Source organism: Perissodus microlepis, chromosome 13 (assembly GCF_051167445.1).
Source record: "Perissodus microlepis isolate ML-2025 ecotype Zambia chromosome 13, ASM5116744v1, whole genome shotgun sequence".
Classification (NCBI taxonomy): domain Eukaryota; kingdom Metazoa; phylum Chordata; class Actinopteri; order Cichliformes; family Cichlidae; genus Perissodus; species Perissodus microlepis.
This window is the reverse complement of record NC_140473.1, coordinates 2854958-2877251: the sequence shown is the minus strand read 5'-3', so window position 1 is coordinate 2877251 and position 22294 is coordinate 2854958. Positions and strand designations below refer to the sequence as shown.

General features: G+C 40.1%; 2 protein-coding genes and 2 long non-coding RNA genes across 4 annotated transcripts in view; 2 read left to right on the top strand and 2 right to left on the bottom strand.

The window, feature by feature from the left end:
- Window positions 1–2441, bottom strand: part of LOC146374494 (ras and Rab interactor 2-like) — a 44866-nt gene extending 42425 nt beyond the window's left edge. The window contains exon 1 of the mRNA XM_084948385.1: window positions 2223–2441. The gene's annotated coding sequence lies outside the window, so the exon portion shown is untranslated. The remainder of the gene's footprint in view (window positions 1–2222) is intronic.
- Window positions 2442–6754: 4313 nt separating this feature from the next.
- LOC146374493 (uncharacterized) lies at window positions 6755–7322 on the top strand. The gene is made up of 3 exons (XR_014802063.1): window positions 6755–6841; window positions 6954–7105; window positions 7231–7322. It is a non-coding gene; the product is annotated as an uncharacterized LOC146374493 (long non-coding RNA).
- On the bottom strand, window positions 6793–8854 carry LOC146374492 (uncharacterized). Its single transcript, XR_014802064.1, has 3 exons — window positions 8778–8854; window positions 6963–7424; window positions 6793–6882 (listed from the first exon to the last, which is right to left on the bottom strand). It is a non-coding gene; the product is annotated as an uncharacterized LOC146374492 (long non-coding RNA).
- A 5419-nt stretch (window positions 8855–14273) lies between these two features.
- Window positions 14274–21141, top strand: fam98a (family with sequence similarity 98 member A). Its single transcript, XM_084949071.1, has 8 exons — window positions 14274–14438; window positions 15144–15292; window positions 15540–15674; window positions 16796–16977; window positions 18437–18517; window positions 18603–18719; window positions 19542–19709; window positions 19955–21141. The coding sequence occupies exons 1-8, from the start codon at window positions 14401–14403 to the stop codon at window positions 20552–20554; spliced, it is 1470 nt and encodes a 489-aa protein (XP_084805197.1). The 5' UTR covers window positions 14274–14400; the 3' UTR covers window positions 20555–21141.
- Window positions 21142–22294: the final 1153 nt, after the last annotated feature.

Below are 22294 nucleotides of genomic sequence, written 5' to 3'. Positions count from 1 at the left end.
GCATGTTGTATAGAGCGCTTTGAGTAGTCCGGGAGAGTAAATGGCGCTATATAAGAATCAGTCCATTTACCTTTTAGCTAAGCACTGGTAAAAATGCAAATTTAAATATTTGGAAGTCCAAGAATTGTTTGAAGGCAGAGCCATTCTGTACAGGTTTCATTGCTACTTGCCTGCCTTGTTTAAAGACCTAAGTTAGCAAAGAACACTGAAACAGAATCTTGTCTGTTAATGTGACTGCAGACTTGTGCCTTCTTGGAAGTTGAAGGTAAATGCTTGCAGATGAGGCCTAATGTCATCACAGCTTAAATCTGGAAACGGACTGGCATTTATTTAGCTCTTTTTTAGTGACCACTAAAAGTGCTTTGGAGTGCTATGAGAAAAAATATTCAAAGATATATTCATACGCTACTTTATTCTGTTCACTTCATCTATCACACATTAACGGATAATTTAGCATTAACCTAACTTGCAGGTCTTTGGACTGTGACAGGAAGCCAGAGAGAACGCACGCAGGACAAGGAAGAACACTCAAAGTCTGCATGGCCTCTGCCCTGGTGTCCCGGTTAAAGAAAGAGTTGCTAGCACAACCTTTGCTTAACAGCAGTAACTTGTATTTACCTGGGCTTTTGTTCAGTATGGAAGACATGGGGATGAGGGTCGAGGACAAACACTGATAATGGGTAATGTGGATTATAATAATGACAAAAATAGTTCAGATTTTTGGCCATAATTAAGCAGTTCTATTTCTGGCAGTAAGTACTCTGTAATAACCAGGTTTTAGCTTCAGTATGACAAGAGTGGGACCAGCAGGACCTATATGAAATGTCAAGTTACCTGTCAACACTATCTAAATTAAGTCAGAATGACAGTAACACACTGATTGGTGTCTTGTTCTTTATTATGTCACACTCTGGTATGAGAGCGCTTCTGAAACAACTGGTTTCATTCCTCAAAGAGAAACTCCCTTTGCTTGCTTTTCCAGCCTCTGATGAGAAATACTTACCTATATTTACCTAAGTGGAAGGAGAGTGGTTTTCTGTGATGGTGACGCTTCATCAAAGACCACAATCATACCGCTCTCTGCATATTTAAATAATTAAAATACATATTTTCTATATGATATCTCTTCTCATAACTGTGGTACTCCAACAACAAACTAGGGCGCTCTCTGAATTCCTGCCCTGTGACTCAGGTTTGAGGTACAGCAACTGCTTCGGGTCCTGAGCACTAAGCACATTAGCAGATTTCTGAGGAGATTGGAAAACCAGGATCCTGACCGGTACCAGGAAATACTCCCCCACCCCCACCCCCCCACACACAAACCTTCTTCAAGGAAAATAAGACAGTCAGGAGAAGGATGATATGATGTTATAGGCTGAGGATGATGAGTACGGTTACACAGCTAGAACTCTTAGACAGCAGTCCAATTACCATGTAAACAATAGACAATATGCCAGCCTGTGAGCTAGAAACATTCAGCAGCCAAAGGGGGGGTGGAGACAACTGAGCCACAAAACACACGAGTGGATCTGTGAGCTGAGCTGAAATAACACTCTGATGCTTCGGGCTACGTGAGTTTGGAGAACAAATTTACATGATCATTCAGAGCTCATTTTGCTGTATTTGTTGTAGCTAACTCCTTCCCAGTAATAACGTAGAGGGACCCATTAACTACTTTATTATAAGTAATCTTACTCGTTATATCCCTGCAACTTGAAACAACGCTGAAAACACGTTATGAACAGACATCAAAATGCATCGATAAATCTGTGTATTTAATTAGGAGTGCTGACCGCGGACGGACCACGGGAAGCGCTGATAATGGGCTGAAGGCAGGGGCTACTGTAAATACTGCATACTGCACATTTATTTATTTATTTATTTATTCATAAGATTGAAGACTTATCTAAATGACATAGTTTGCTCCATGTGTTTTCACTGAACACCGTGTATTTTCTAAATATGCGTGAAATAAGTACGGAGGCGTTCTGTGGACTGGGCACAGGAAAACGCCGCGCGACAGGTGGTGTTTAAGCTGTACAACACGTCCCGCAGGATTCACAGAACGCTGCTTTGTTAGAGAAACAGTGAGTTTGCCGGCTTTTCTTGGCAGAAAGAATTCCATCTGAATTTCGAAGCGGAACATAATCAACAAAAAAAAAAAAAAAAAACAACCTTTGACTCGTGCACAGCAGCCACACAAAGAACAGGCAGTTACTTACCTCTTGCGGATTGTGGGTTATTTCACTTTGGCAGAAGAAACTTCCACTGCTTCGTTTACTTGTTGAATGTGTGAGAGCATTATTGCTCCGTGTCGGCGTTACTTTCGGTTGTTATACGTTGTCAGTGTTACTTTTTCTCACTGTGTCGGCTGAAGAAAAAGATTCCATCCAGCTGTAGCTTCCCCCATGGTCCAAGCTCATCTGAGGAGCAGACTTTCCGTCTGAGTGTGAAAACGATCCGCAAGAAGAAACGAGTTCCGCTTTTGTTTTCAAAATAAAATACCTAACGCTCATGTCAAGAGATCCAAATAGCGAAATTAAGTTCAATGATCTGTGCTGTTTCCAAAAGCCTTTCTTTACATGCTATATAAAAAAATATATTAAAGAAAACGAAGGTTCCACTGAATAATAACAACTGTCGTGTTACTCAAAGTACACTTTGGAGTTTGGACAGATTAAATAACCAATGTTTGCAAATAAACTATGTTTTCTTTACACTTTCGTGAGCAGTTACAATCACAGTAACAGTAGAGAATTTCAAAAACAAAAATAAGTGATGATAAGCTTTAACCCTATATTGAAATAACAAAACAATAAAGTTTCATATAAAAATGAAAATATCTAGCACAGAACAAGAACAATTGAAGGACAGAAAACTTCTCTTGTGTTTGTTTCACATTCGCAACACTTAATTTTTCCAAGTTTCAATGGGAACCGGAGGTACGACCAGGGTAGGAAGTATTGAAACCATGCCTTTAAAATAAAAGTACAGGCACTGTCGCATTGTCTAAACTGTATGCGACAATGCCTGTACTTTTAATAGACACTAATAGTGTCTAAATTGTATGCGACAATGCCTGTACTTTTAATAGACACTAATAGTGTCTAAACTGTATGCGACAATACCTGTACTTTTATTTTAAAGGCATGGTTTCAATACTTCCTACCCTGGCAATGATGCTGCCTCCTCCCCCCACAACACGCAAAAGCAACAAAAACAAACTCAAAATTAACTTTCTTGTCACGTGTTCCATTTGGGAAAACCGTATTGGTCCGAAGTTTGTGGCTTTAATTCCTCTGGAGTCGACAAAAGTGTAATCTTAACACACAAACTTAAGAACATTTTAATCTAGGGCAATAATATGGACATATGTTAAAAACCCTGTTTTAACGATGACTGTTGTACCGCTCTCCCGACTTCTTCTGTACACGCTGTCGACGAGTTAAGTCAATTTTTTTAAATACTCTAGAATTTGGTATATACTTTTGTGTTTACATCCCTTCAGAGTGGCTTCTTGACAACCATCCATTCTCAAGGACATGATTTTCACATACTGTTTATCTGCTGTAGATAGTTTTTAGACTTTCCACTTCTTCGTTTGCGTTGTACTTGTCGTGTTTCCTCAATTTCTTAAGGACAAACTGTACACCACACCAAAATATGCCAAGCTTTCAATCAATAGTTTTTTGGGAATGACCTTGTTGGTGCCTGCCGAATTGGTTGATTTTTTTTCATTAAATCAACTAAAGAAATGCAAAGAAATGATCAATGGGCTGCAAGACTGCAAATTTAAAATGCAATTTAAAATGATTTGTTGCTATTTTTTCTGTTATGTGTAGACACAAGACTGATTCATTCTTTCAGTTAGGTGCCTTTTTATGGTTGAATTCATTACATTCATTTCAGAGAGGCTTAACATATAGACAGCACTGAGTTTATTGTGCTAGGCCCTAAAAATATGAGAAATAAATTTGAAATAAGACTCTCACACTGGCTCACATTTCTTTGGTGTCATATTTAATCATGATATGTCCTTTAACTCACACATTAAACAAATATGTAGATTTTTTTTTCTGCACAATATTACTAAAATTAGAAACATCCTGTCTTAGACTCATGCTGAAAAGCTAGTCCATGCACTTTGTTTTCTTTTCAGGTCTGGACTATTCTGATTACTATTTATTACCATCTTCCGAAACCTTCCTGAAAAAACTTCCAAATAGAGCTCTCACTGTGTGCAAAACACCACAGTGATACTTCTAAGAGACTAGAAAAGAGACAATTTTCCTCCCATTTTAGCTTCTCATCATCATTTCTTGTTGAATGTAGAATTTTATTTAAAATCCTTCTGCTTACATATAACGTCCTGAATCAGACCTCGCAGTTTTATATTATTCCTACAGAGCACTCTCAGACTGCAGGCTTACTTGTGGTTCCTAGAGTTTTTAAAAGCAGAATGGGAGATAGAGCCTTCAGGCCCCTCTTCTATGAACCCATCTGTCAGTTTAGCTTCACAAGCCACACACCCTGTATACTTTCATAATTAGCCTTAAAATGTTCATTTTTGAATTTGCTAATTTTGTTGAATCAGGTGAATATGAACCCTCACTCACTTATGCTGTGACACACTCAGACTTCTGGGGGACCACGATGCACTAAGCGTTTCTTCTCCAGTCACCTCTTTTCGGTCCTGAGCTGTTTGTAGTTGTATCATCTTTCCTTTTACCTCCTTATAGTTGTAAAACACTGTAAATGTATGTTTTCCCATAGATCAGCACAGATCATTTAAAACTGCTTAATATTCTGTTTGTTTGTTGTTGTTGTTTTGTATGTTGAAAGAGGAACCAAAGGTGGCAAACCACCAGTGCCGTTTAGAAGCTGCAGAGCTAAACAAAATTCCCATTTACTGTACTTTCCCATGAGATGACAGAGATGAGTATCGGGAATATTGTGCATGTGTCACTCTCAGCTCCGAAGTATCATTATCAGAGAATTATGGGCAGATCGCCAAAGAGACACGGTTCTGCATTTACTGAAGATTAAATAAGTTGTTTTGACAGAGATATGCCAGTTGTCATGAGCCACGACCGTGTTACAGTAAATCAGTAACAGTAACTTGAGGAAACTTTGAAACCAGAGCAGCATGCATTCATTGCATTATTTAGACCTGAGCCTTCCTTACCGTCACAAATGTTAAAACGTCTTCTGGGGAAAAGGCCTGTCATACCAGCACAAAGGTGGTATGACTGGGGTATGACTTTTTCCTGGTTGAAATATTAGATAGTGTCATCCTGACCATTGCTCTGTAAGGTTGTGAAGTTTGGGGTCTACTCAGACAGAATTTCTACATGCAGAACTGTGCAGAAACATTTTACACATGCATGGAAAATCACCAGCAAATAACTGTCGAGCCTCCTCTCAAACACTGTGGCTGGTCTGTCAACAACACTGCTTTCCAAACACCAATCAGTAAAACAAATTACAACACAATGAAAAGATACGTGTCTAAAACACTGGAAACAATAAACTAAATGCAGAGACAGATTAGATTACCTGTGCAGAGATTATGAATTGTTAGAATATCTCTCAACTACCAGCAGAGACGGAGCCAACCAAGTGTAGTTCAGTGACCACAAATTGGCAACTAAACAAGAAACAAAAATTCACAAAAGGAAATAGATTGATAGATAATTGTCAAGATCATGCAGGGATAACATGAGGAGTTCAGCTGGAGCTCAAGTACTGGTGTTGTTGGAACAAAAGAAGGGGGGGGGATAAGACATTTAAAGATTCTGAAATTCACTAACGTTTACCTCTACCAATCACCTGAATTTTACAGCATTACAGGTGATTGATCAATAATCAGTTGTTGGCTGACAACCTAAAAGCTGCCTCACAGAGGCACAGTTTATGGAGAAGAGGTCTACAGATTATCCACAGTTTAAATGAGATTTTTTTCTCAAAGTGAAATCAGAGTTTAAATCTCCAGGTTAACAAACTTTTCACTGTACCTCGGCAGTGGTAGCTCCGCCTATCATTTATACAAACTCTGTGTTTCCCAGTAAAACTCAAGGTGATCAGGGAAAATGTTAAACCTGTAATATTTTAATTTCATGTCCTTTTGGTGAGGCAGGAACTGGAAGTAACCATGACCTAATAAACCAAGAGGACATCAGCTGATGTCTTCAGAGGAGGATGAAGAGCCATTTTCACACTCAGTGTATGACCATTTTCAGACCCTGCTGTATGTAAAGTCTTGCCATCATGGCTAAGGTGCAGCTATATATAATATATATTTATATTATGCTATATTCATTTAGCACAACCAAAATAGCATGAAAATAAAAAACTGAATGGCTCAAATTGTCTGTCGGGTCTTTCAAGGGTTATACATACTGAACAACCATAGAGTGACAGGTTCTGAGAAGCATTAGATGAGAAAAATACCATAAAAAGCATCTTAAAAAGAAAGCTTGTAGCTCTATTAAATGTATCGTTTTTTCAGTGAAATTCCCAAAGATCCAACCAATTCAGTTCTCTGAAATGCTTCTTTAATTGGATATATTTGTCCTCTGGAAGAAGAGCAATAATGAAAGAAGTATACAGTGATGAATCTTTTCATGCACAGTGCTTTTTGTGAACATCTCATCCTGGATTAAAACTGTTGTGTTCAAGTATTTTGGTTAGACAAACATCAGAGTGTTGAACTTTTGTTGAAAATGTCTGTTTCCTCAGAATGTGAAATGTCCGTGGAAGGCTTCCAGCAACGGCGGCCACTCCCTCCCTGTCTGAACGGCACGAAGCATAGCCATCGCTTCACCACATCAGCATATTGGTGGTGGGTGGCCTCCTTACCTACTGGAGTTCGCGTCAGAGCACCTGAGGGTTAGAAAAGCTTAGTCTTTATTTACCACCCATGCTGGGCTAAACTTCTGTTCTACATCTTTAAGGTGACTTACAGAAGAGCACCCCCTGGAGGCGAGTGTTCCTGAAGCTCCTCTTGGCCCACCCAGTTCAGCTCAGAGCCAACAGCAAATGAAAGCAAAGTTTGCATCAGGCGTCTCACTGCATCATCAATAGTAGCCCCGCCCATCCGTGACAAGTAAGACACCCAGAATTTTGACCTGGTGTCATCATCAGAAATCTCAGATTCACGTATTAGGCAAGTCAAGCACGTGAACAGCACCTTTTAATTACCATTCTCTTCTGGACTGCCGGGTCCTCCAGCTGGGTCTCCATCTCATCCAGCTCCTTCAGGGTCCTCAGAGGGAGCTCCATGTCCAGTGCCTCCACCTCCTTTTCGTCGTCGGCAGTCTGACCCTGCAGTCGGGCTTGGATGTCCCTCAGCACCACCCACTGCTTCTGTTGCTCTTCTTTGATCTCCACCAGCAAGGAGATGATCTTTCGCAGAGTGCTGATATCTGGAGAAGAAAAAGAGAAATAAAAAAGTCTGGCTTGATGCTGTGAAACACTCAAGGACGCTGTCATGTGATACATTTAAGTCCACCGTATTTTACTGAGTGTTTGAAGCTATAATGATGATGTAAAAATGGCTGTAATTCCTAAATGTTAATTGTGAGACAATATTCCTAAAACTGTGTGCAAAAACATTTGTGACCAGGTGATCAATTCAGGAATATAATATTGATGGCTGTGTAGTGCACACATGCTTCTAAATATTCAGACTTAAAATGTCCTTACACAAGTATCTTAATGAATGTTTTATGGCTCTTTATATTTCTTATCAGCAAAGACCAATGTCCCCAGTGATATATCAGCTGTTGTTGAATAATGCTCATGCATACACTCAGGCAAACTGCTTTCTTCGGTTCGATTTCTCAGTTTCAATGCAGTGTAGTCTCTAACACAAAGCACTTGAACTTCAGTGAAACTGGAGCCCAGACGTCTTGGGCAGGCTGTCCCAGAAAGTAGTTATACATCCTTGTTTTCTGCCACTGAATAATTGCATGATGACTAAAATCAATATTTATTTTGACATTTTACATCAGTTATGTCATGCTAGCATCAGCTGTTGAAGTAATTTTGCAAGCTAGCCAACTAGCACAGCTAGTGAAAATGTTAGCAGGTACAGTCAACCTTGTACCTGGAACTTAGCTACACTGCATAAATCTGGTGACAGTTGTACAAGCTAACTGACAAAGCAATTCATCAGCTCTTGATAAGTGATGGCCTGAGTTTTCAGATGTTTTCACAGTGGTACAAATTGACTATGTGCACGAGAAAATGCTAACTTCCTGGTTTGAGACCGGATGTGGGGTTGTGCATTTCCGGTAGCTTTACTTTGCGGTCAATCGCTACTGCGAAGATATACTCCAAAATCATGTCCAAAACTCGAAAACGGAAAGATTGCGTTAAGTTACAAAGAGCAGAAGGTGGGAACACTCACCGCTGTTGTGTCATAAAAAATCTAATGATCAATTTTGACGTTTAAAGCGTTTAGATCGATCAGTTGTTTACATCACTCAACACAAGCAGAACTGCATCACTGCAGCAGAAGACACATCGTCCACATTCAGAAGCACATCTCTGTATAATGACTGGTCTTATGATTTAAACAGGCAAATGTTCAGCATTCAAACTACAGGTGAAGAATAGTCAAACCAGATGTTTCCCCTGTTATGTCGATATCAGCTAGTCAAGTACACACCTACACAGCATGTTAACAAACCGTGAAAAAAGCCACACAAAAAATGAATGATTGCTGGTAAGGGTTTCTATACATTAGTATTTACGAAGGGTATGTTGTGACTTACCTTCAAAATTACAGCGGTCCCTCGCTATAACGCGGTTCACCTTTCACCTCGCTGTTTCGCGGATTTTTTAGTGCAAGTTTGCATGCTTTTTTTACGTCACATTGTGTCCTGCGTCCTGATCGCTGCAGACGATCTCCTCCGTGACGTCTCTCCTGTACAGTACAGAATCGCTGCATCGATCGCTAGCAGTGTGACTCTGGAGTGCAGTACTGTATGTCCACGAAACGTTTTGCACCGTCAAAAAATAAAATTGGCTACTTGATTTCACCTATCACTGGTTATTTTTAGAACATAACACCTGCGATAAACGAGGGACCGCTGAGAAATATAACATTTGAATCCCTTTTCTCTTTTGCTCTGAGGCGCGGGGGAAAAATATCGACAAGTCGATGAACATCATTTACAGATATATTGGGTAAATGCCCAAGACATCTATAGAAATGTAAGTCGCCGCTTGATTCATTCATTTGCTTAACTTGTTTTGGACCGTAAACCAGGCGCGAATAGGACACCGGAAACAAAGCTCCCCACAGGAGTTTCCGCACCGGAAGTAGCATATGCTAACGTGCACATAGTCAATTAGAATTTGGCAGTGAACTCATGGCAATAGGATGGCTGTGGCTCAGGTGGTAGAGCAGGCTGTCAAGTGACTCAGTGTTGAAGTATCCTTGGGCAAGATGCTGAACCCTGAGTTGTAAGTGTGTGTGATAGTTGTACGCGTGACTGGGTGAATGTGACTTACAGTATGAAGTGCTTTGAGTGCTCAAATTGAGTACGAAGGTGATATATAAATACTAGTAGGTTTACCATTACCAATATTATGATATAGGTATGTTCTTTCATTCAAATTTCAACAATATCAGAGTCTTACCACAACTTATCACAACAAGGTTCCATTTATGTGCAAAGCCAGTGTCAAATATAGATATAGCAAAACATCAACATGTTTTCAGCTGTTCCCTGACTGTGCTGTTATGGGTGTCTCATCTGTCTCTCTCTCTCTCTCTGTGTGTGTGTGTGTGTGTGTGTGTGTGTAATTATGAATACCATCCAGAGGTGTGATTCTCCTTCTTATTGTCCAAAACTGTGAAGAAAATTACTTGCACATGGTGACTAGCTTGACAACATCATCATCATCGACTTCCCCTTTCAATCATTTGTATCTTGAGGAACTACTGTTTCTTATAATGATCTTGTTCAGAAAAGCTTCATTCTTGTTTGAAAATGAATACGATGTTGAACCAAATAAATAAACCGAGCTTGCACTGCAGTAACTTATTGGTGATGGGTGTTTATATTTTTAAAACTGTATGAATTAGTTTACCTCAGTCAGAAAAAGGTGGAGTGCCCACTCCAGGTTAGGGATGAGTTACTGCCCCAAGTGGAGGAGTTTAAGTATCTCTGGGTCTTGTTCGTGATTGCGGGGTGAGGGGAGCGGAAGGTCGACAGATCGAAAGTCTGTCATTGGGAAGAGAGAGCTAAGCGTAAAAGTGAAGCTCTCGATTTACCGTCGATATACAGTCACTCTACATCCCCACCCTCAGCTATGGTCATGAGGTTTGGGTAGTGACCGAAAAAATGAGTTTGCGGATACAAACGGCGGAAATTAGCTTTCTCCAAAGGGTGGCTGCCCTCTTTGGAGGTGAGGAGTTTGGTCATTTAAACTCTGGGACCATGTGTAGTTATTTTTTACATGATGGTTGTTTCTATTCACACAATTTGAAAACAAAAGCTGAATTTGATTCAGTTTAGTACTTTTATGCACTTGACTTTTATGCACTGTGCTTACAAAGGCCCTGAACATTGCAGTATTTATAGTAAATGATGTGGAAATATTTTTCACAGGGGTTTGTTGGACTCCTCTGGGAGATGAGGACACACCCACATTTGTTTTTTCCACACCAAGTTCATAGAGGATGTTACAGCTCTGACTCAGCTTTGTGGCATCAGACACCCACACAGGAAAACCAGCACCTGGACTTCATGCAGGAGAGACTGCCTCAGTGATGATGGACTCTGCATCCTCTACTTTAATTCTTAATCTCTTTCTCCTTTAACGCACAATTCAAAGGCTTCCGAAAGAGTCTAAACTTACTGAGGAAGTCTGTAACTACATTTGTACTTTTACTTGGTTTATGGCTTATATTTAAGAAGAATAAAGTAACTTTAGCAGAGCACAGTCATCCAGCTTACACGGTATTTCTTTTCATCTCATTAATTCCAGTCTAACCTGAATTAACCATTTGAGCTCAGTTTCTTAAACTCCCAGGAATACCACCTGGCTCAGTAATCCTTTTGTCTGATGATTGACAGAAAGTTAACAGTGGTTTTATTCTGAGAAGTGCTGCTAAGGCTGGAAATAAAGCAAGAGAAGCGCTAACTGAAAAAAAATCTCTATATTGAAAAAAAAAAATCTCTTGATGCATTATTACAGGCAAGGATATTGCCAAAAGTTTAGTTCCTCTCGATTTCCATTGGAAATTGTTTTATCACTAATCCAAATGACTTCTAACATATGAATATGATCTAATATGATGAAATGTTTGTCTCACTAAACTATTGTATCCAACTGCATTCAGTCTAAAAAGTTTTTTTTTTTGAAAATCATTTTTTTTCATTTGGAATTCAAAAATAGTTTTTAAAATTACGTTTTTAATTAAGAGTTTAATTCTTTGTCTGGGAAATCCATTTTTGATTTAAGTATTTATTAATAGTATTGGTAATTCATTTTTGAGCTTTATAAATAGTGTTAAAATGTGTTAAAAATACTGACAAAAATTATAAAGAACATAAAAATGAAACTGGAAAATGCAGCACTGTTCCAAATAAGACAAAAGATTAATGCTGCAGGAAATCATACTACTGCAAACAGCGGCGTTTTAAATTGAATTCGTTCATTTAACGCCCACAGCATAATAAGGATACATGGAAACAAGATCAAATAATTGATTGAAAAAATACTTTTCATTTGTGTTCTAGTGTAGCTGCAGTTCCACGTGTGAAAGCAACTTAGCAGCAGATTAAATTCACTGAAAACAAAAATACAACCTGGCTGACACAGCAGATATTGTATTTGGATAAACTTTTAAACGACCACTACTCAAATTAAGTGCACTTACACAACTGAGACTATGTTTAAAATTTTCATCATTTTTCATTTTGGGAACAGTTTAAGTTTGCGCTGTGAAGCGGAGCCGCTGCTAACCGCTTTTACTGTATCTGTGTACTGTGTACAGCACCTGTGTAATGCACCTGTATACTGTATCTGCTTACTGTATCTGTATACTGTATCTGTGGATAAAGCAGTGGCTCTGGAGGTGTGGGCGGAGGAGGGCGACAGCTCCATGCCGAAGCCGTCACTAAAATGTTGACAGAACGTTGGGGATGGAAAAAGAACTACATTTCCCAAAAGGCAGGCATGGGGAAAAGTCCTGCACCGTGTGGAAAAAGCAAAATCGTGGGACAGGCTGGATCAATCTGCAATTTATATTTTTTATATTTATTTTTTTTTTTTATACTGGATGGATTAAGCCTCATTTTTTACTTAGTGAATCCTGCCACACTATGTCAACAAGCTTTAATTGTATTATCTGGTGTCTGTGCTTCATTGGACTTCCTCAGTATCCTGTAGTAGTTTATGTGTTGCTTTAAATGATGAGCATGCAGTATACCTGCTGTCCATAGTTGGAAACAGTGATAACCCACACAAACCAAGATGTGTTGGCCCGACTGTTTCAAACTTCATTTTCATCAAATACAACATGTGGATTGAGAACCGAACCAAGAGACCCGCAGTCCAGTTTTGTTCATGTACAGTGTGGTTGACACAAAAGCCCTCAGTCTAACAATGGAAAATGAAGAGCAAACACCAACGTTAACCAACATCATAAAGTATTAAAAGTACACTGCCATACACCCAATTCAAAGCAACCTGTTCACAAATCTAAAAACTGCTCATTTGGAGCATTTGATTAAATACAATAAATCCATAAATATCTGGACAGAGCTGCATTGCGTTTTGTAATTTTGATTTTTCTTGTTGTTGATCTGAACATTGAGTCTCATTTTAAAGTGACTAATATGGATAACAGAATGATTAGTCACGGGGACAAAGAACAAAATCAGATGGCGTTCTTGTTGGCTAAACAAGCTCTGAAAAAGGACAACATTATGAAGGTACAGATGGGTGACAAATTTAGGGAAATATTATGACTTGCACATTCATCACGTCAGCCCATCCGAACACCTACTGGAAATTTTAATGATGTTAGGCTGCTCTCTTCATCGCCATCACCAAAGGACTTGGGGAATGCTAAGGTGCACTGAAGCTGTTAGCCAGCGCAACACAGTCTGCTTGAGTATTGTTTCTGATCGTGTTAATCCCTTTATGAACATTTGGACCAGCCCTCTAATGGCTGCTTCCAGCAGGATAACGCACCATATCACAAAGCTCAAATAATCTAAAAGTTTTTTTTTTTAACATGACAGAGTTCAACACTCAAATGGACTCGACAGTCACCAGATCTTAATCTGGTAGAGCACCTTTGAAATGTACTGAAACAAGAGATTGGCATGATGGATGTGCAGTCTACAAATCTGCAGAAACTGCACAATGAAATCATGTCAATGTGGACCAAAATCTCTGAGGAAGTTTAGCACCACCTTGCTGAATCTATGATAATGAAAGCAATTCTAAAGGTGAACGAGGGTCCAATCTGGTACTAATGATATCTAATAAACTGGGCAGTGAGTATGTAAAACAAAGCAAAAGATGTGAAAAATTAAAACAACAGAAAAAAAAAAACTTTAGAGTGCAAACAAATCAGTTCGGTACAGTTGTATTTACCTAGGATCGACACTTTCATATCGTACAGTAAAGACTCTACAGTTGTCAGGGCGGGAACGTTGGGGCAGTTGGTAAAAGTGGGAAGGAAGGACTAACTTTTAACAGGAATACATCTCCAGTACAACCAGTTTCATGGAGGGGAAGCTGGAACCGGGGTCCTGAGAAGAAAGGAGCAAAAATTAAACAGTCCAAAGCAAACAAAAGTACTCACCTTTGAGACTTTGCTTAGGGTCAGTTAAAACAATGCCAATATGTGCTTTAAGGGTAGAATCAGGTGAAATGCCACTGTATATTAGAAGAAAACTGTTAATAGTTAATTATTAGATACATTTGAAAGGTCATAATAAAAGTCATCCTGTTAAGAAAGTGTTAGAAAATTGTTGGGAAAGAGGAAAGGATTTTTCAGGTACAAGTACAGTGACTATTTGCAAATTTATACAGATGGATCGAAAAATCCAAAAATTAAACAAGTGTGGCAGTTGTCATTCCAGAAGAAATTCCTAAGGAAATTGAAGTGTCGCAGTATAACCCAAGAGATGGCAGTAGTGCAACATTGATGGACTGCAAGCTGCCGTAAAAAAGCGAAGAAAAAAACACGAACGCAGTCACCGATCGCACTCCAGTCCAGCAGGTGGCGGAAAAAAGCTCGATCCAAGTTGGGGGTCACAGCCGCCAATGAATCCAACGAAGAAGGAGAAGAAGTTAAACGTGTATGCTGAGCTGGCTGATGTGGAATCTGTATTTCGTGATTTTAGTAGATAACTCGGGAACAGTAGGATGGAGAATGACATTCTTGTCTCTCTGGAAGATTTAGGGTAAGTGAAAATACGGTTATGTATCCCGCTGTGGAAACACTGTGTGCCTAGCCACGCTGCAGGGAGCAGACCTGCCCATTCTTTTCTATTTTAGCCAGCGCAATACAAATATAGCTTGAGCTAAACGGCTAAATTGGTGTGGTAGCTAACGTTCGGGCGGTGTTGTGTATTTATTTATTTATTTAAATTTAAAATCGCTGCTTATGAGTGTCATATTGATGTGCGTACATAGTCATGCAAATCGAGCCTACACAATGATTTGACATGATAAGCTACTGGCTTCGTCAGCAGCAGCAGCTGCTGCCATGAAAATGCATACGAGGATAGCTCCAACACATTATTTTGCATTAACCAGTTCAGATCAGTTTTCTAAACAAGTGGGACTTAGATAGAGAAGATGGTTCCAGATTAATCTCTTATACGCTGAAATTTCCAGTAGGTTCTCCCAAGTCACTGGGGCTCTCGTGCCACTTTCGTTGCCTCATGTAAGCCTGACAGTAAGAAGAGAGCCCTTAAATAACCACATTTTAAAATGTGCTTTGGTTCTGTTTGGAGACGCTCTGGCTCTCTTAGCAGGCTTCATTTCTACTCATCATCAAGAGTGAGAGAGGTTTTATGTGGGTTTTTTTGTTGTTGTTGTTTTTTAATATGAGCTCTATTTGTGTGTGTGTGTGTGTGTGTGTGTGATGGATTGATTGAGTGCAGGTACCAAGGCCCTCTGTTGGAAGAAGGAGCTCTGGAATCTGCTGTGAGCGGAGGAGCAGCTTCACCCGAGTTTACCAAGCTCTGTGCTTGGATCGTCTCAGAACTCAGACTCTACTGCAAGCTGGAGGAAAATGTCCATGCTACCAACTGTAAGCGCTGCTCATTCACTAGGGCATGAAGCTCTTCCTGATGCTAACAAATGTAAAATATAATTGTTGAATAGTTGTACAGCAAATTATTAATGAACATCTATTCCAGTGTTTGTTATTTTCTGGCCTCGAATTTCAGTCCATGATTGTGGGTATCATACACGAGTTAATGAAATGAGATCTAACCAACTTGTTTATCTAAAAGCCATCATTTAGAAAGTGCTTTTTGTTCTTGTACCCGTACCAGGCCCGAGTGAGGCAGAGGGCTTCCAGCTGGAGATGAGCGGCCTGCTGTCAGAGCTCACCTGTCCATACTCTGTCCTCACCAGTGGAGACATTACCCAGAGGTTCCTGAACAGGACAGACTGCCTGCTGCTTATAAGTACGAGAAACACTCTTAATAACCACGCCTGTCTTTAAAGAGCAACTTAAACCTACACTGACACTTTCTATGAACTGCTTAGACACACAAAGGCTGTGATAAAGGCCCACCTAATGTCAACATGTCTTCTGTATTTAAATGTCTAATGTGGATGAAAGCAAAAAAAGGTGAGAGGAGAGGAAGGATGTGAGTCTTGCGCACTATGCTCTCACTGCAGGCAAAACAAGTGAAACATTCACTGTGGGTGTGCCACTGGTGTTTATGAGTTTTAAGGACTCATACATTCAGCAGGTGTCCAGTTTTACCTGTTGGCTTGGAGAGGGTGTGGCAGCTTTACTAGTAATATGCTGCATTTAGAAATGAAAAGTCTTTATTCTGGTAGGTGCCTTCATCTAGTTTTACTTCTTTCACTGTGGATTACTCTCATACACGATCCATAAATCTGCAAGTTCTGTCTGTGCAGTCGCTGGTGTTCATGCAGCATTACTGTAGTCATCCATGTTGTCATCCTCTGAATTTCCTGACTTCATCAGCGCATAAACTGAGTAATTATACTATAAACACTGAGGTCCACTGGCTTCATGTTTTTGCTGTAGTTCAGGTCCGAATTGGATCCTGATGAATACAGGAAAACATAATGACAAATTCCAAAAATCTGTTCATCCTTCCATCTTCTTAACTGCTTCTCACACCTGTGATAAGGTGAAAGGTGCTGTACAGTGGACATTTCACCATTCTGTGGCAGGGCAGGAGTCAAACATGAGCAATAAATCTAAACTGAGCTTGAACAACTATGAACATAGTTTGATGATGGCAGGAAAATCAGCAGCGGATACTGGATCTGACCTGTCTGGACAGAACGCAGCCATGGCTGTTGCCACAGTTTTCACCCTGACACTCTGTGTGTCTTTTAACTTGGGCAGTTCCCAGTCGGTTTTTCAGAGGGAAGTAAATGAAGGTGGAGTATTGCTTCACTGTCTTGACTTGGCCTCAAAACACAGATTAGTGCCGACTTTTAAATCTCAAGTGGAGCTGATTTGTTTGAAATGTGACTTTCAGAAACCTGATCTCACTGTCAAAGCAATAAGAATTTACTCAAATTCATTTTTGGGGGGTTTCAGCTTTTCTGGTTTCTGAGTTGGAGGCGTCGAGGATGATCCTGGTTAACAAGCCTCAGAAGAAAGCCCAGGAGTCTGGAAGCCCTGCGTTCCAAGAACTGAAGGGCATCTGCATGGCACTGGGCATGTCCAAGCCTCCAGCCAACATCACCATGTTCCAGTTCTTCAGTGGCATAGAGAAGAAGGTCAGTTAGACACAGAGGTGGTGTCCACTATAAAGTAGGGTCTCTAAAAAAGAGCGACACCATATTACATCGTGTTGTGATAACTCACACTGGGTGAGAGTTAAAAACGACGAGTGAAGGAGCAGCAGCTGTAAAGGTCACCTCTGACCTTACGTTGCATCTTTGAAACAAGCAAAAACATCTGGGACAAAAGGGTGCAGCAGCTCATACGGATAAATGGGGCAGAACCTTTAAGAGACATGAAGACAAATAAAAGGATTTTGAATTTATAAACGAGCAGCCACTGAAGTTATGCTAAAATTGAAGTGATATGCTCTCACTTGCACCAGAAAAAAATCGAGCAGCGTGTTTTGCACCAGCCGTAAGCGAGCAATGGAAGCCTGGCTGATTCCTATGAGAAGTGCATTGCAGTAATTGAGATGAGAGGTTATAAATGTTTATGATGATTATTTAATATTTTATTATCTGATAACATCTCATCTGTGTCAGCACTCTAGGCAGACTTTAACATTTGCCTGCCCCAACCCAAAGATTTCCCACTGCTGCTAATTTATTAGTTTTCACATATATGAGATAAATGATTAAAATATAACTGTTTTGCAGTGAATAAACATAAAATGGCTAAAGTTTCAGGGCCGAGGCAGAATTTCATAATGAATTTTGCACGTTACCGTTACAGAGAAATACAAAGCCTTGTTGTTTTGTTTTTTTTTTGTTTTTTTGTTGACCTCTGCAAAATGTACCCAAACTATTACCACCAAGGGGCAGTGTTTTACCAGAATATTTAGTGTAGTTGCCCACCCTCTAACATGAAAAAAATAAAATGTATTGTTTGCTCTTAGATTCCACAGCAAAGTAAGTCTAATTGAGGTAATCACATGCAGGGTATTTTGTCTAAAATGACAAACAAGAAGAAGTCCATTTGGGAAACATTAGCACTTTATTAATATAGCCATTGCTTTGTGGCTTCCAATCAACATCATCACTCATTGTTTTCATCTCCAAAGCTGTAGAAAGCTGCTGTCATGTGGACTTTTGTTTTTATCATTTGGAATAGATACTTGTCATGTCCCAGTGCTCCTCCTCTTCAGTTTGAATTATGAGTGGATGCTGCACCATCTTGTGGTAGAAACTGATATTACATGAAAGTACTGCTCATTACTGTTTTCACTCTTTTTGACATTTAGTGTAAAACATAGGTGTATAAGCATTTTAGAAAGTGTGTAAACTTGCAATGAGTGAACGAGTTTTAAAATGTAGGCTTAAAAGCAAAGGAAGGATGTGAGCTGCCTGCCAGCAACACTGAGAGAAATGAATGTTTTGCAACAACCAACCATGAGGCTGACAATCTGAAGTCAGGGAAAGGATTCCTGCCCTCCTAAAGTGTTTTTTCTTTGAAAGCAGATACTTTTACAATTCAGCTTACACACATCTGCACATGCTCTCTTTTTCCTTTCAGCTGAAAGAAGCCCTTAGTCGAGTTCCACCAAATCATGTAGGGGAGCCGTTGTTAAAGAGGCCCCTTGGACCTGTGCACATGGTAAGTAAAAATGGTGGAGAAATGCAGAACAGTCAGTGAATAGTATGTGAAGACTCTTTCTTCTCTCTTAATTTTTTTACCTTAGGAAAAAATTGAGGCTATAAACCAAGCGCTAGTGAATGAGTATGAGGTGAGAAGGAAGATGTTGTTGAAACGTCTTGACGTGACGGTGCAGTCCTTCGGTTGGTCTGATAGAGCAAAGGTACGTAGCAACGTGGGATCCTCCTAACCAAGTATGAAGCACGTGTCTAGCTTTTTAAACAGTAGCACTGTGGGTTACAGAGGTACTGCTCTTTGCTTTCTTTCATAGCAAATGTTCTTAATTGGGTTAGCTACAAAATCTTCTGCTCTCTTAAATGTTGTTCTTCTCACTATAAAAATGTTGGGCTAAAACCAAAATAATCCTTATTTATCTTTTACCGGTGTTTGTGCTGCCGTCAGTTTGTCCTGCATCTGAAGCCAGCTATTTTGGCTCTTCTTCTGTAAGGTCACCATTCATTTGGTGGGTGTGGCTGCTTTGCTGACAAACAGAACTGCGTGCGACATTATGGCCACATGCTCTCACTGACATCATATAGAGCCAGGAGTAGGAGTTTGTGCCTGAGCTTTTGGCTCACATGTACATACGCTGGACTCGTCATTTAAACTTTGGTTATGTTTAATATGAGTATCTGAACAGGAGATATGACAGAAAATATGAAAAGGCAGAATAGGTTGACTTGAAGTTATAACTTCATCCGGACCACAACTTTTCATAAGTAGTTATTATTTGAAAATAATATAAAACGGTGAGGAATTCCTGCCTCTAGAGGTTTCCTGAAGGGATACAGCCTGAAATCCAGAGGAATTATAAGCTGCTATAAAATGATGAAAAGAGTAATCATCTTTTCAAATAATTCTGCCAGTTGATTGTTGATTCTGAGTCTTGTGTTTAGTCATATACTTTGAAAATACTGTTTAAAACAATTGATGTGTTACTGTCCTGTTGTGGATTATGGGCTTTATTGTGCTCATCTCTCTTCAGACACATGCTGATAAGTTGAGTAAAGTTTACCCTCCATTGCGTTCAGCTCTTGCCAACAAAAGTAAAGTCTCTGTTGCTCATCTTCTTGCCGCTCGCCAAGACTTCTCCAAGATCCTCCGCACAAGCAGCGGCAAGATAAGAGAGAAGACGGCCTGTGCCATCAATAAGGTGGGATCATCAGTGCAGTGACACCTGTCCTTCTTCCTTTTCATGTCTTTTACTCTGTTTTTATTTCAGTGTAAAATGCGTTGATTTAATACTGACTGTTTGGTGGTTATAAACATATAAAGCTCAGCACAGTAACTTTAACTTTAGTTTGAAATGTTTCTCCTGGTCATCCACGCGTCACGTCTACTGGCGCTGTGGTCAAGCGTCCCACAACTGTTTGATTTCAGCACATTTCCTCTCCTCAGGTTCTGATGGGCCGAGTACCAGACAGGGGAGGTCGGCCGTGTGAGATTGAGCCTCCGCCTCCAGAGATGCCCACCTGGCAGAAGCGTCAAGATGCTCCCCAAATCGGAGGACACTATGGCGGCGGTGGGCACGGAGGTGGCAGGGGAGGATACGATCACGGCTCTCAAGGTGGCCGTGGGGGCTATGAGAGGGGAGCCGGGGGAGGAGGACACGGGGAGAGAGGAAGTAGAGGAGGAGGTGGAAGAGGGAGAGGCAGTTACAACCAGGGCTACTATCAGGATGCAGGAGGTCATCATGGGGGAGGAGGAAGAGGAGGTTATGGAGGAAACCATCAAGGAGGCTTCCAGGATCCCAACTACCATGGAGGAGGAGGCGGCGGATACCATGACGGCGGTCATTACCAAGACAGAGGTGGCGGTCGAGGAGGTCGGGGGGGTAGAGGAAGAGGAGGAAGGGGAGGAGGAGGACAAGGAGGGGGCTGGGGAGGAAGAGGGGGGCAGAATTTTAACCAAGGAGGACAGTTTGAACAGTTCTTCCAGCATGGTGGGCAGCATTATAGCCAGGCTGGCTTTAGTCAAGGCAGACATTATACTAGCTGAAGGCAGGGCAGCACAGCAGAGTCCACGTCGACTGCTTCTCATTCATGAACTCATCTAAAATGCCTTATCAGCTGATCTTCAACTATTATAATGGTTACAAGCTGACGTTATAGAAACACAGGTAGTATTTTTCACCAGACTGTTATGGTCTCTATTCAGGGCAGTTCTAAAGTGGCCCTTTGTTTTCAGTTGTTTTCATATAGATCTGCTATAAGTGGTTAGTCGACAAGTTGGACTCTGCTTAATTAGCCTTATTGTGGACATTTTTTTCGAAAACTAAAGGTCCCTAAAATTTCAGTGTGTGTGTGCATTTGCTGTATCTGAAATTAGAGGTGCACACTGATATTACAGGATTCTTGAAATTCTTCTAGTTTTGGTGAATATGAGAATGACTTGAAGGAAAAAAAAAGCATCATTTTCCAGTCTCTTAGTTTTGTTTCGGTTAGTCTGACTAGAGTCCTTTGTTACTTATTTAAAAAAACAAAATGATGCCATCTTGTACTCCTAATGGAAGCTTGTGTGCATACAGGTATGGATGTTGAAAGGTTTGCATGGATGTGTGAATGAGAAATAAAAGCTGAAACGAGTGTCACAGGTTCAATGGTCTTGATTATCTACATCAGATGGGGACATTCCCTCACTGCCAATTATTTACATCAGAGTTATAAACTCACTGGGCATTTTATTAGGTACACTTTGATGAAATGATTAATTCTGATCTAGCAATCTGTCTCATGCGACACATACAGTTAAGTTTGTTATCTCTCTTGAACAGTTGAAAATGGCATAGCAGTCGTATGTATGCAATATGCTTAAGAGAAATGCTATTATAATTTTAATTGTTTTAAGACAATACAGACTACCATAAAAACTGACCTGAATGCTTTAAAGACAAGGCACAATTTAAAGGGAATTGTGCCAAGTGCATCTCATGACTTGCTTGAAGGATGCCAAAATGAGAACCAAGTGCAGTTATGGCTGTTCAATAGAACCTGTTCCTGAATCTGGAAGTGCAGGTCTTTCGAGCCCTATGCTGTCTTCCAAATGGCAGCAAAGAGGATGGCTGATAAAATGGATTGGTAATGTCCTTTACAATGTTGCTGTAATGCTGGGCTGACAGTGTGGATACCTAACTTTGTGCAAGAACCCTAAAATGAGGAGCTGTAGGGGTTTCAAATTGATACCATAGAGGTATCTACTAGGAAGCTGAGGGGTGGTTGCCAGCGGTTTGTCAGCAGCTGTGTAGTTTCCCTACCAAGCTGTTATACAGTATGATAGAATGCTTTATATTGAGCAGTGGTAAAAAGACTAGCGGTTTTGCAGAGAGCTGGAGCAGAGTTAACAGTCAGCTTAAGGTCCTCACCAGTGTTGGTCAAGTTACTTGAAAAAAGTAATCGGTAACTAATTACTGATTACTTCCCCAAAAAAGTAATCCCGTTACTTTACTGATTACTTATTTTCAAAAGTAATTAATTACTTAGTTACTTTTTAAAAACACGATTTACAACCTGAATAGGTGATAAAGCGATAGATCTTTCAGCCCAATTCTACTTTTTCTGCATAATCCATCATACAAAATGTAATCAAATGGAAGTCTCTTTTTAAAACTTATTTTATTAGTTTTAATCTTTTAACTTTATGCATCAAGCAAAAATTTAACTGTATGCACCATTCTGACTGGAAGAAATTTGTTTAACATTTAAACCTATTTTCTGCACATTCCAGCACATAAAATAAAAT

Coding starts and splice junctions, on each gene's coding strand:
- fam98a (XM_084949071.1), top strand. CDS start 14,401: ATGGAGAATGACATTCTTGTCTCTCTGGAAGATTTAGG. Junction 15,675..16,795: donor AGACTGCCTGCTGCTTATAA/GTACGAGAAACA, acceptor GGGGGGTTTCAG/CTTTTCTGGTTTCTGAGTTG. Junction 18,720..19,541: donor GTTGGTCTGATAGAGCAAAG/GTACGTAGCAAC, acceptor ATCTCTCTTCAG/ACACATGCTGATAAGTTGAG.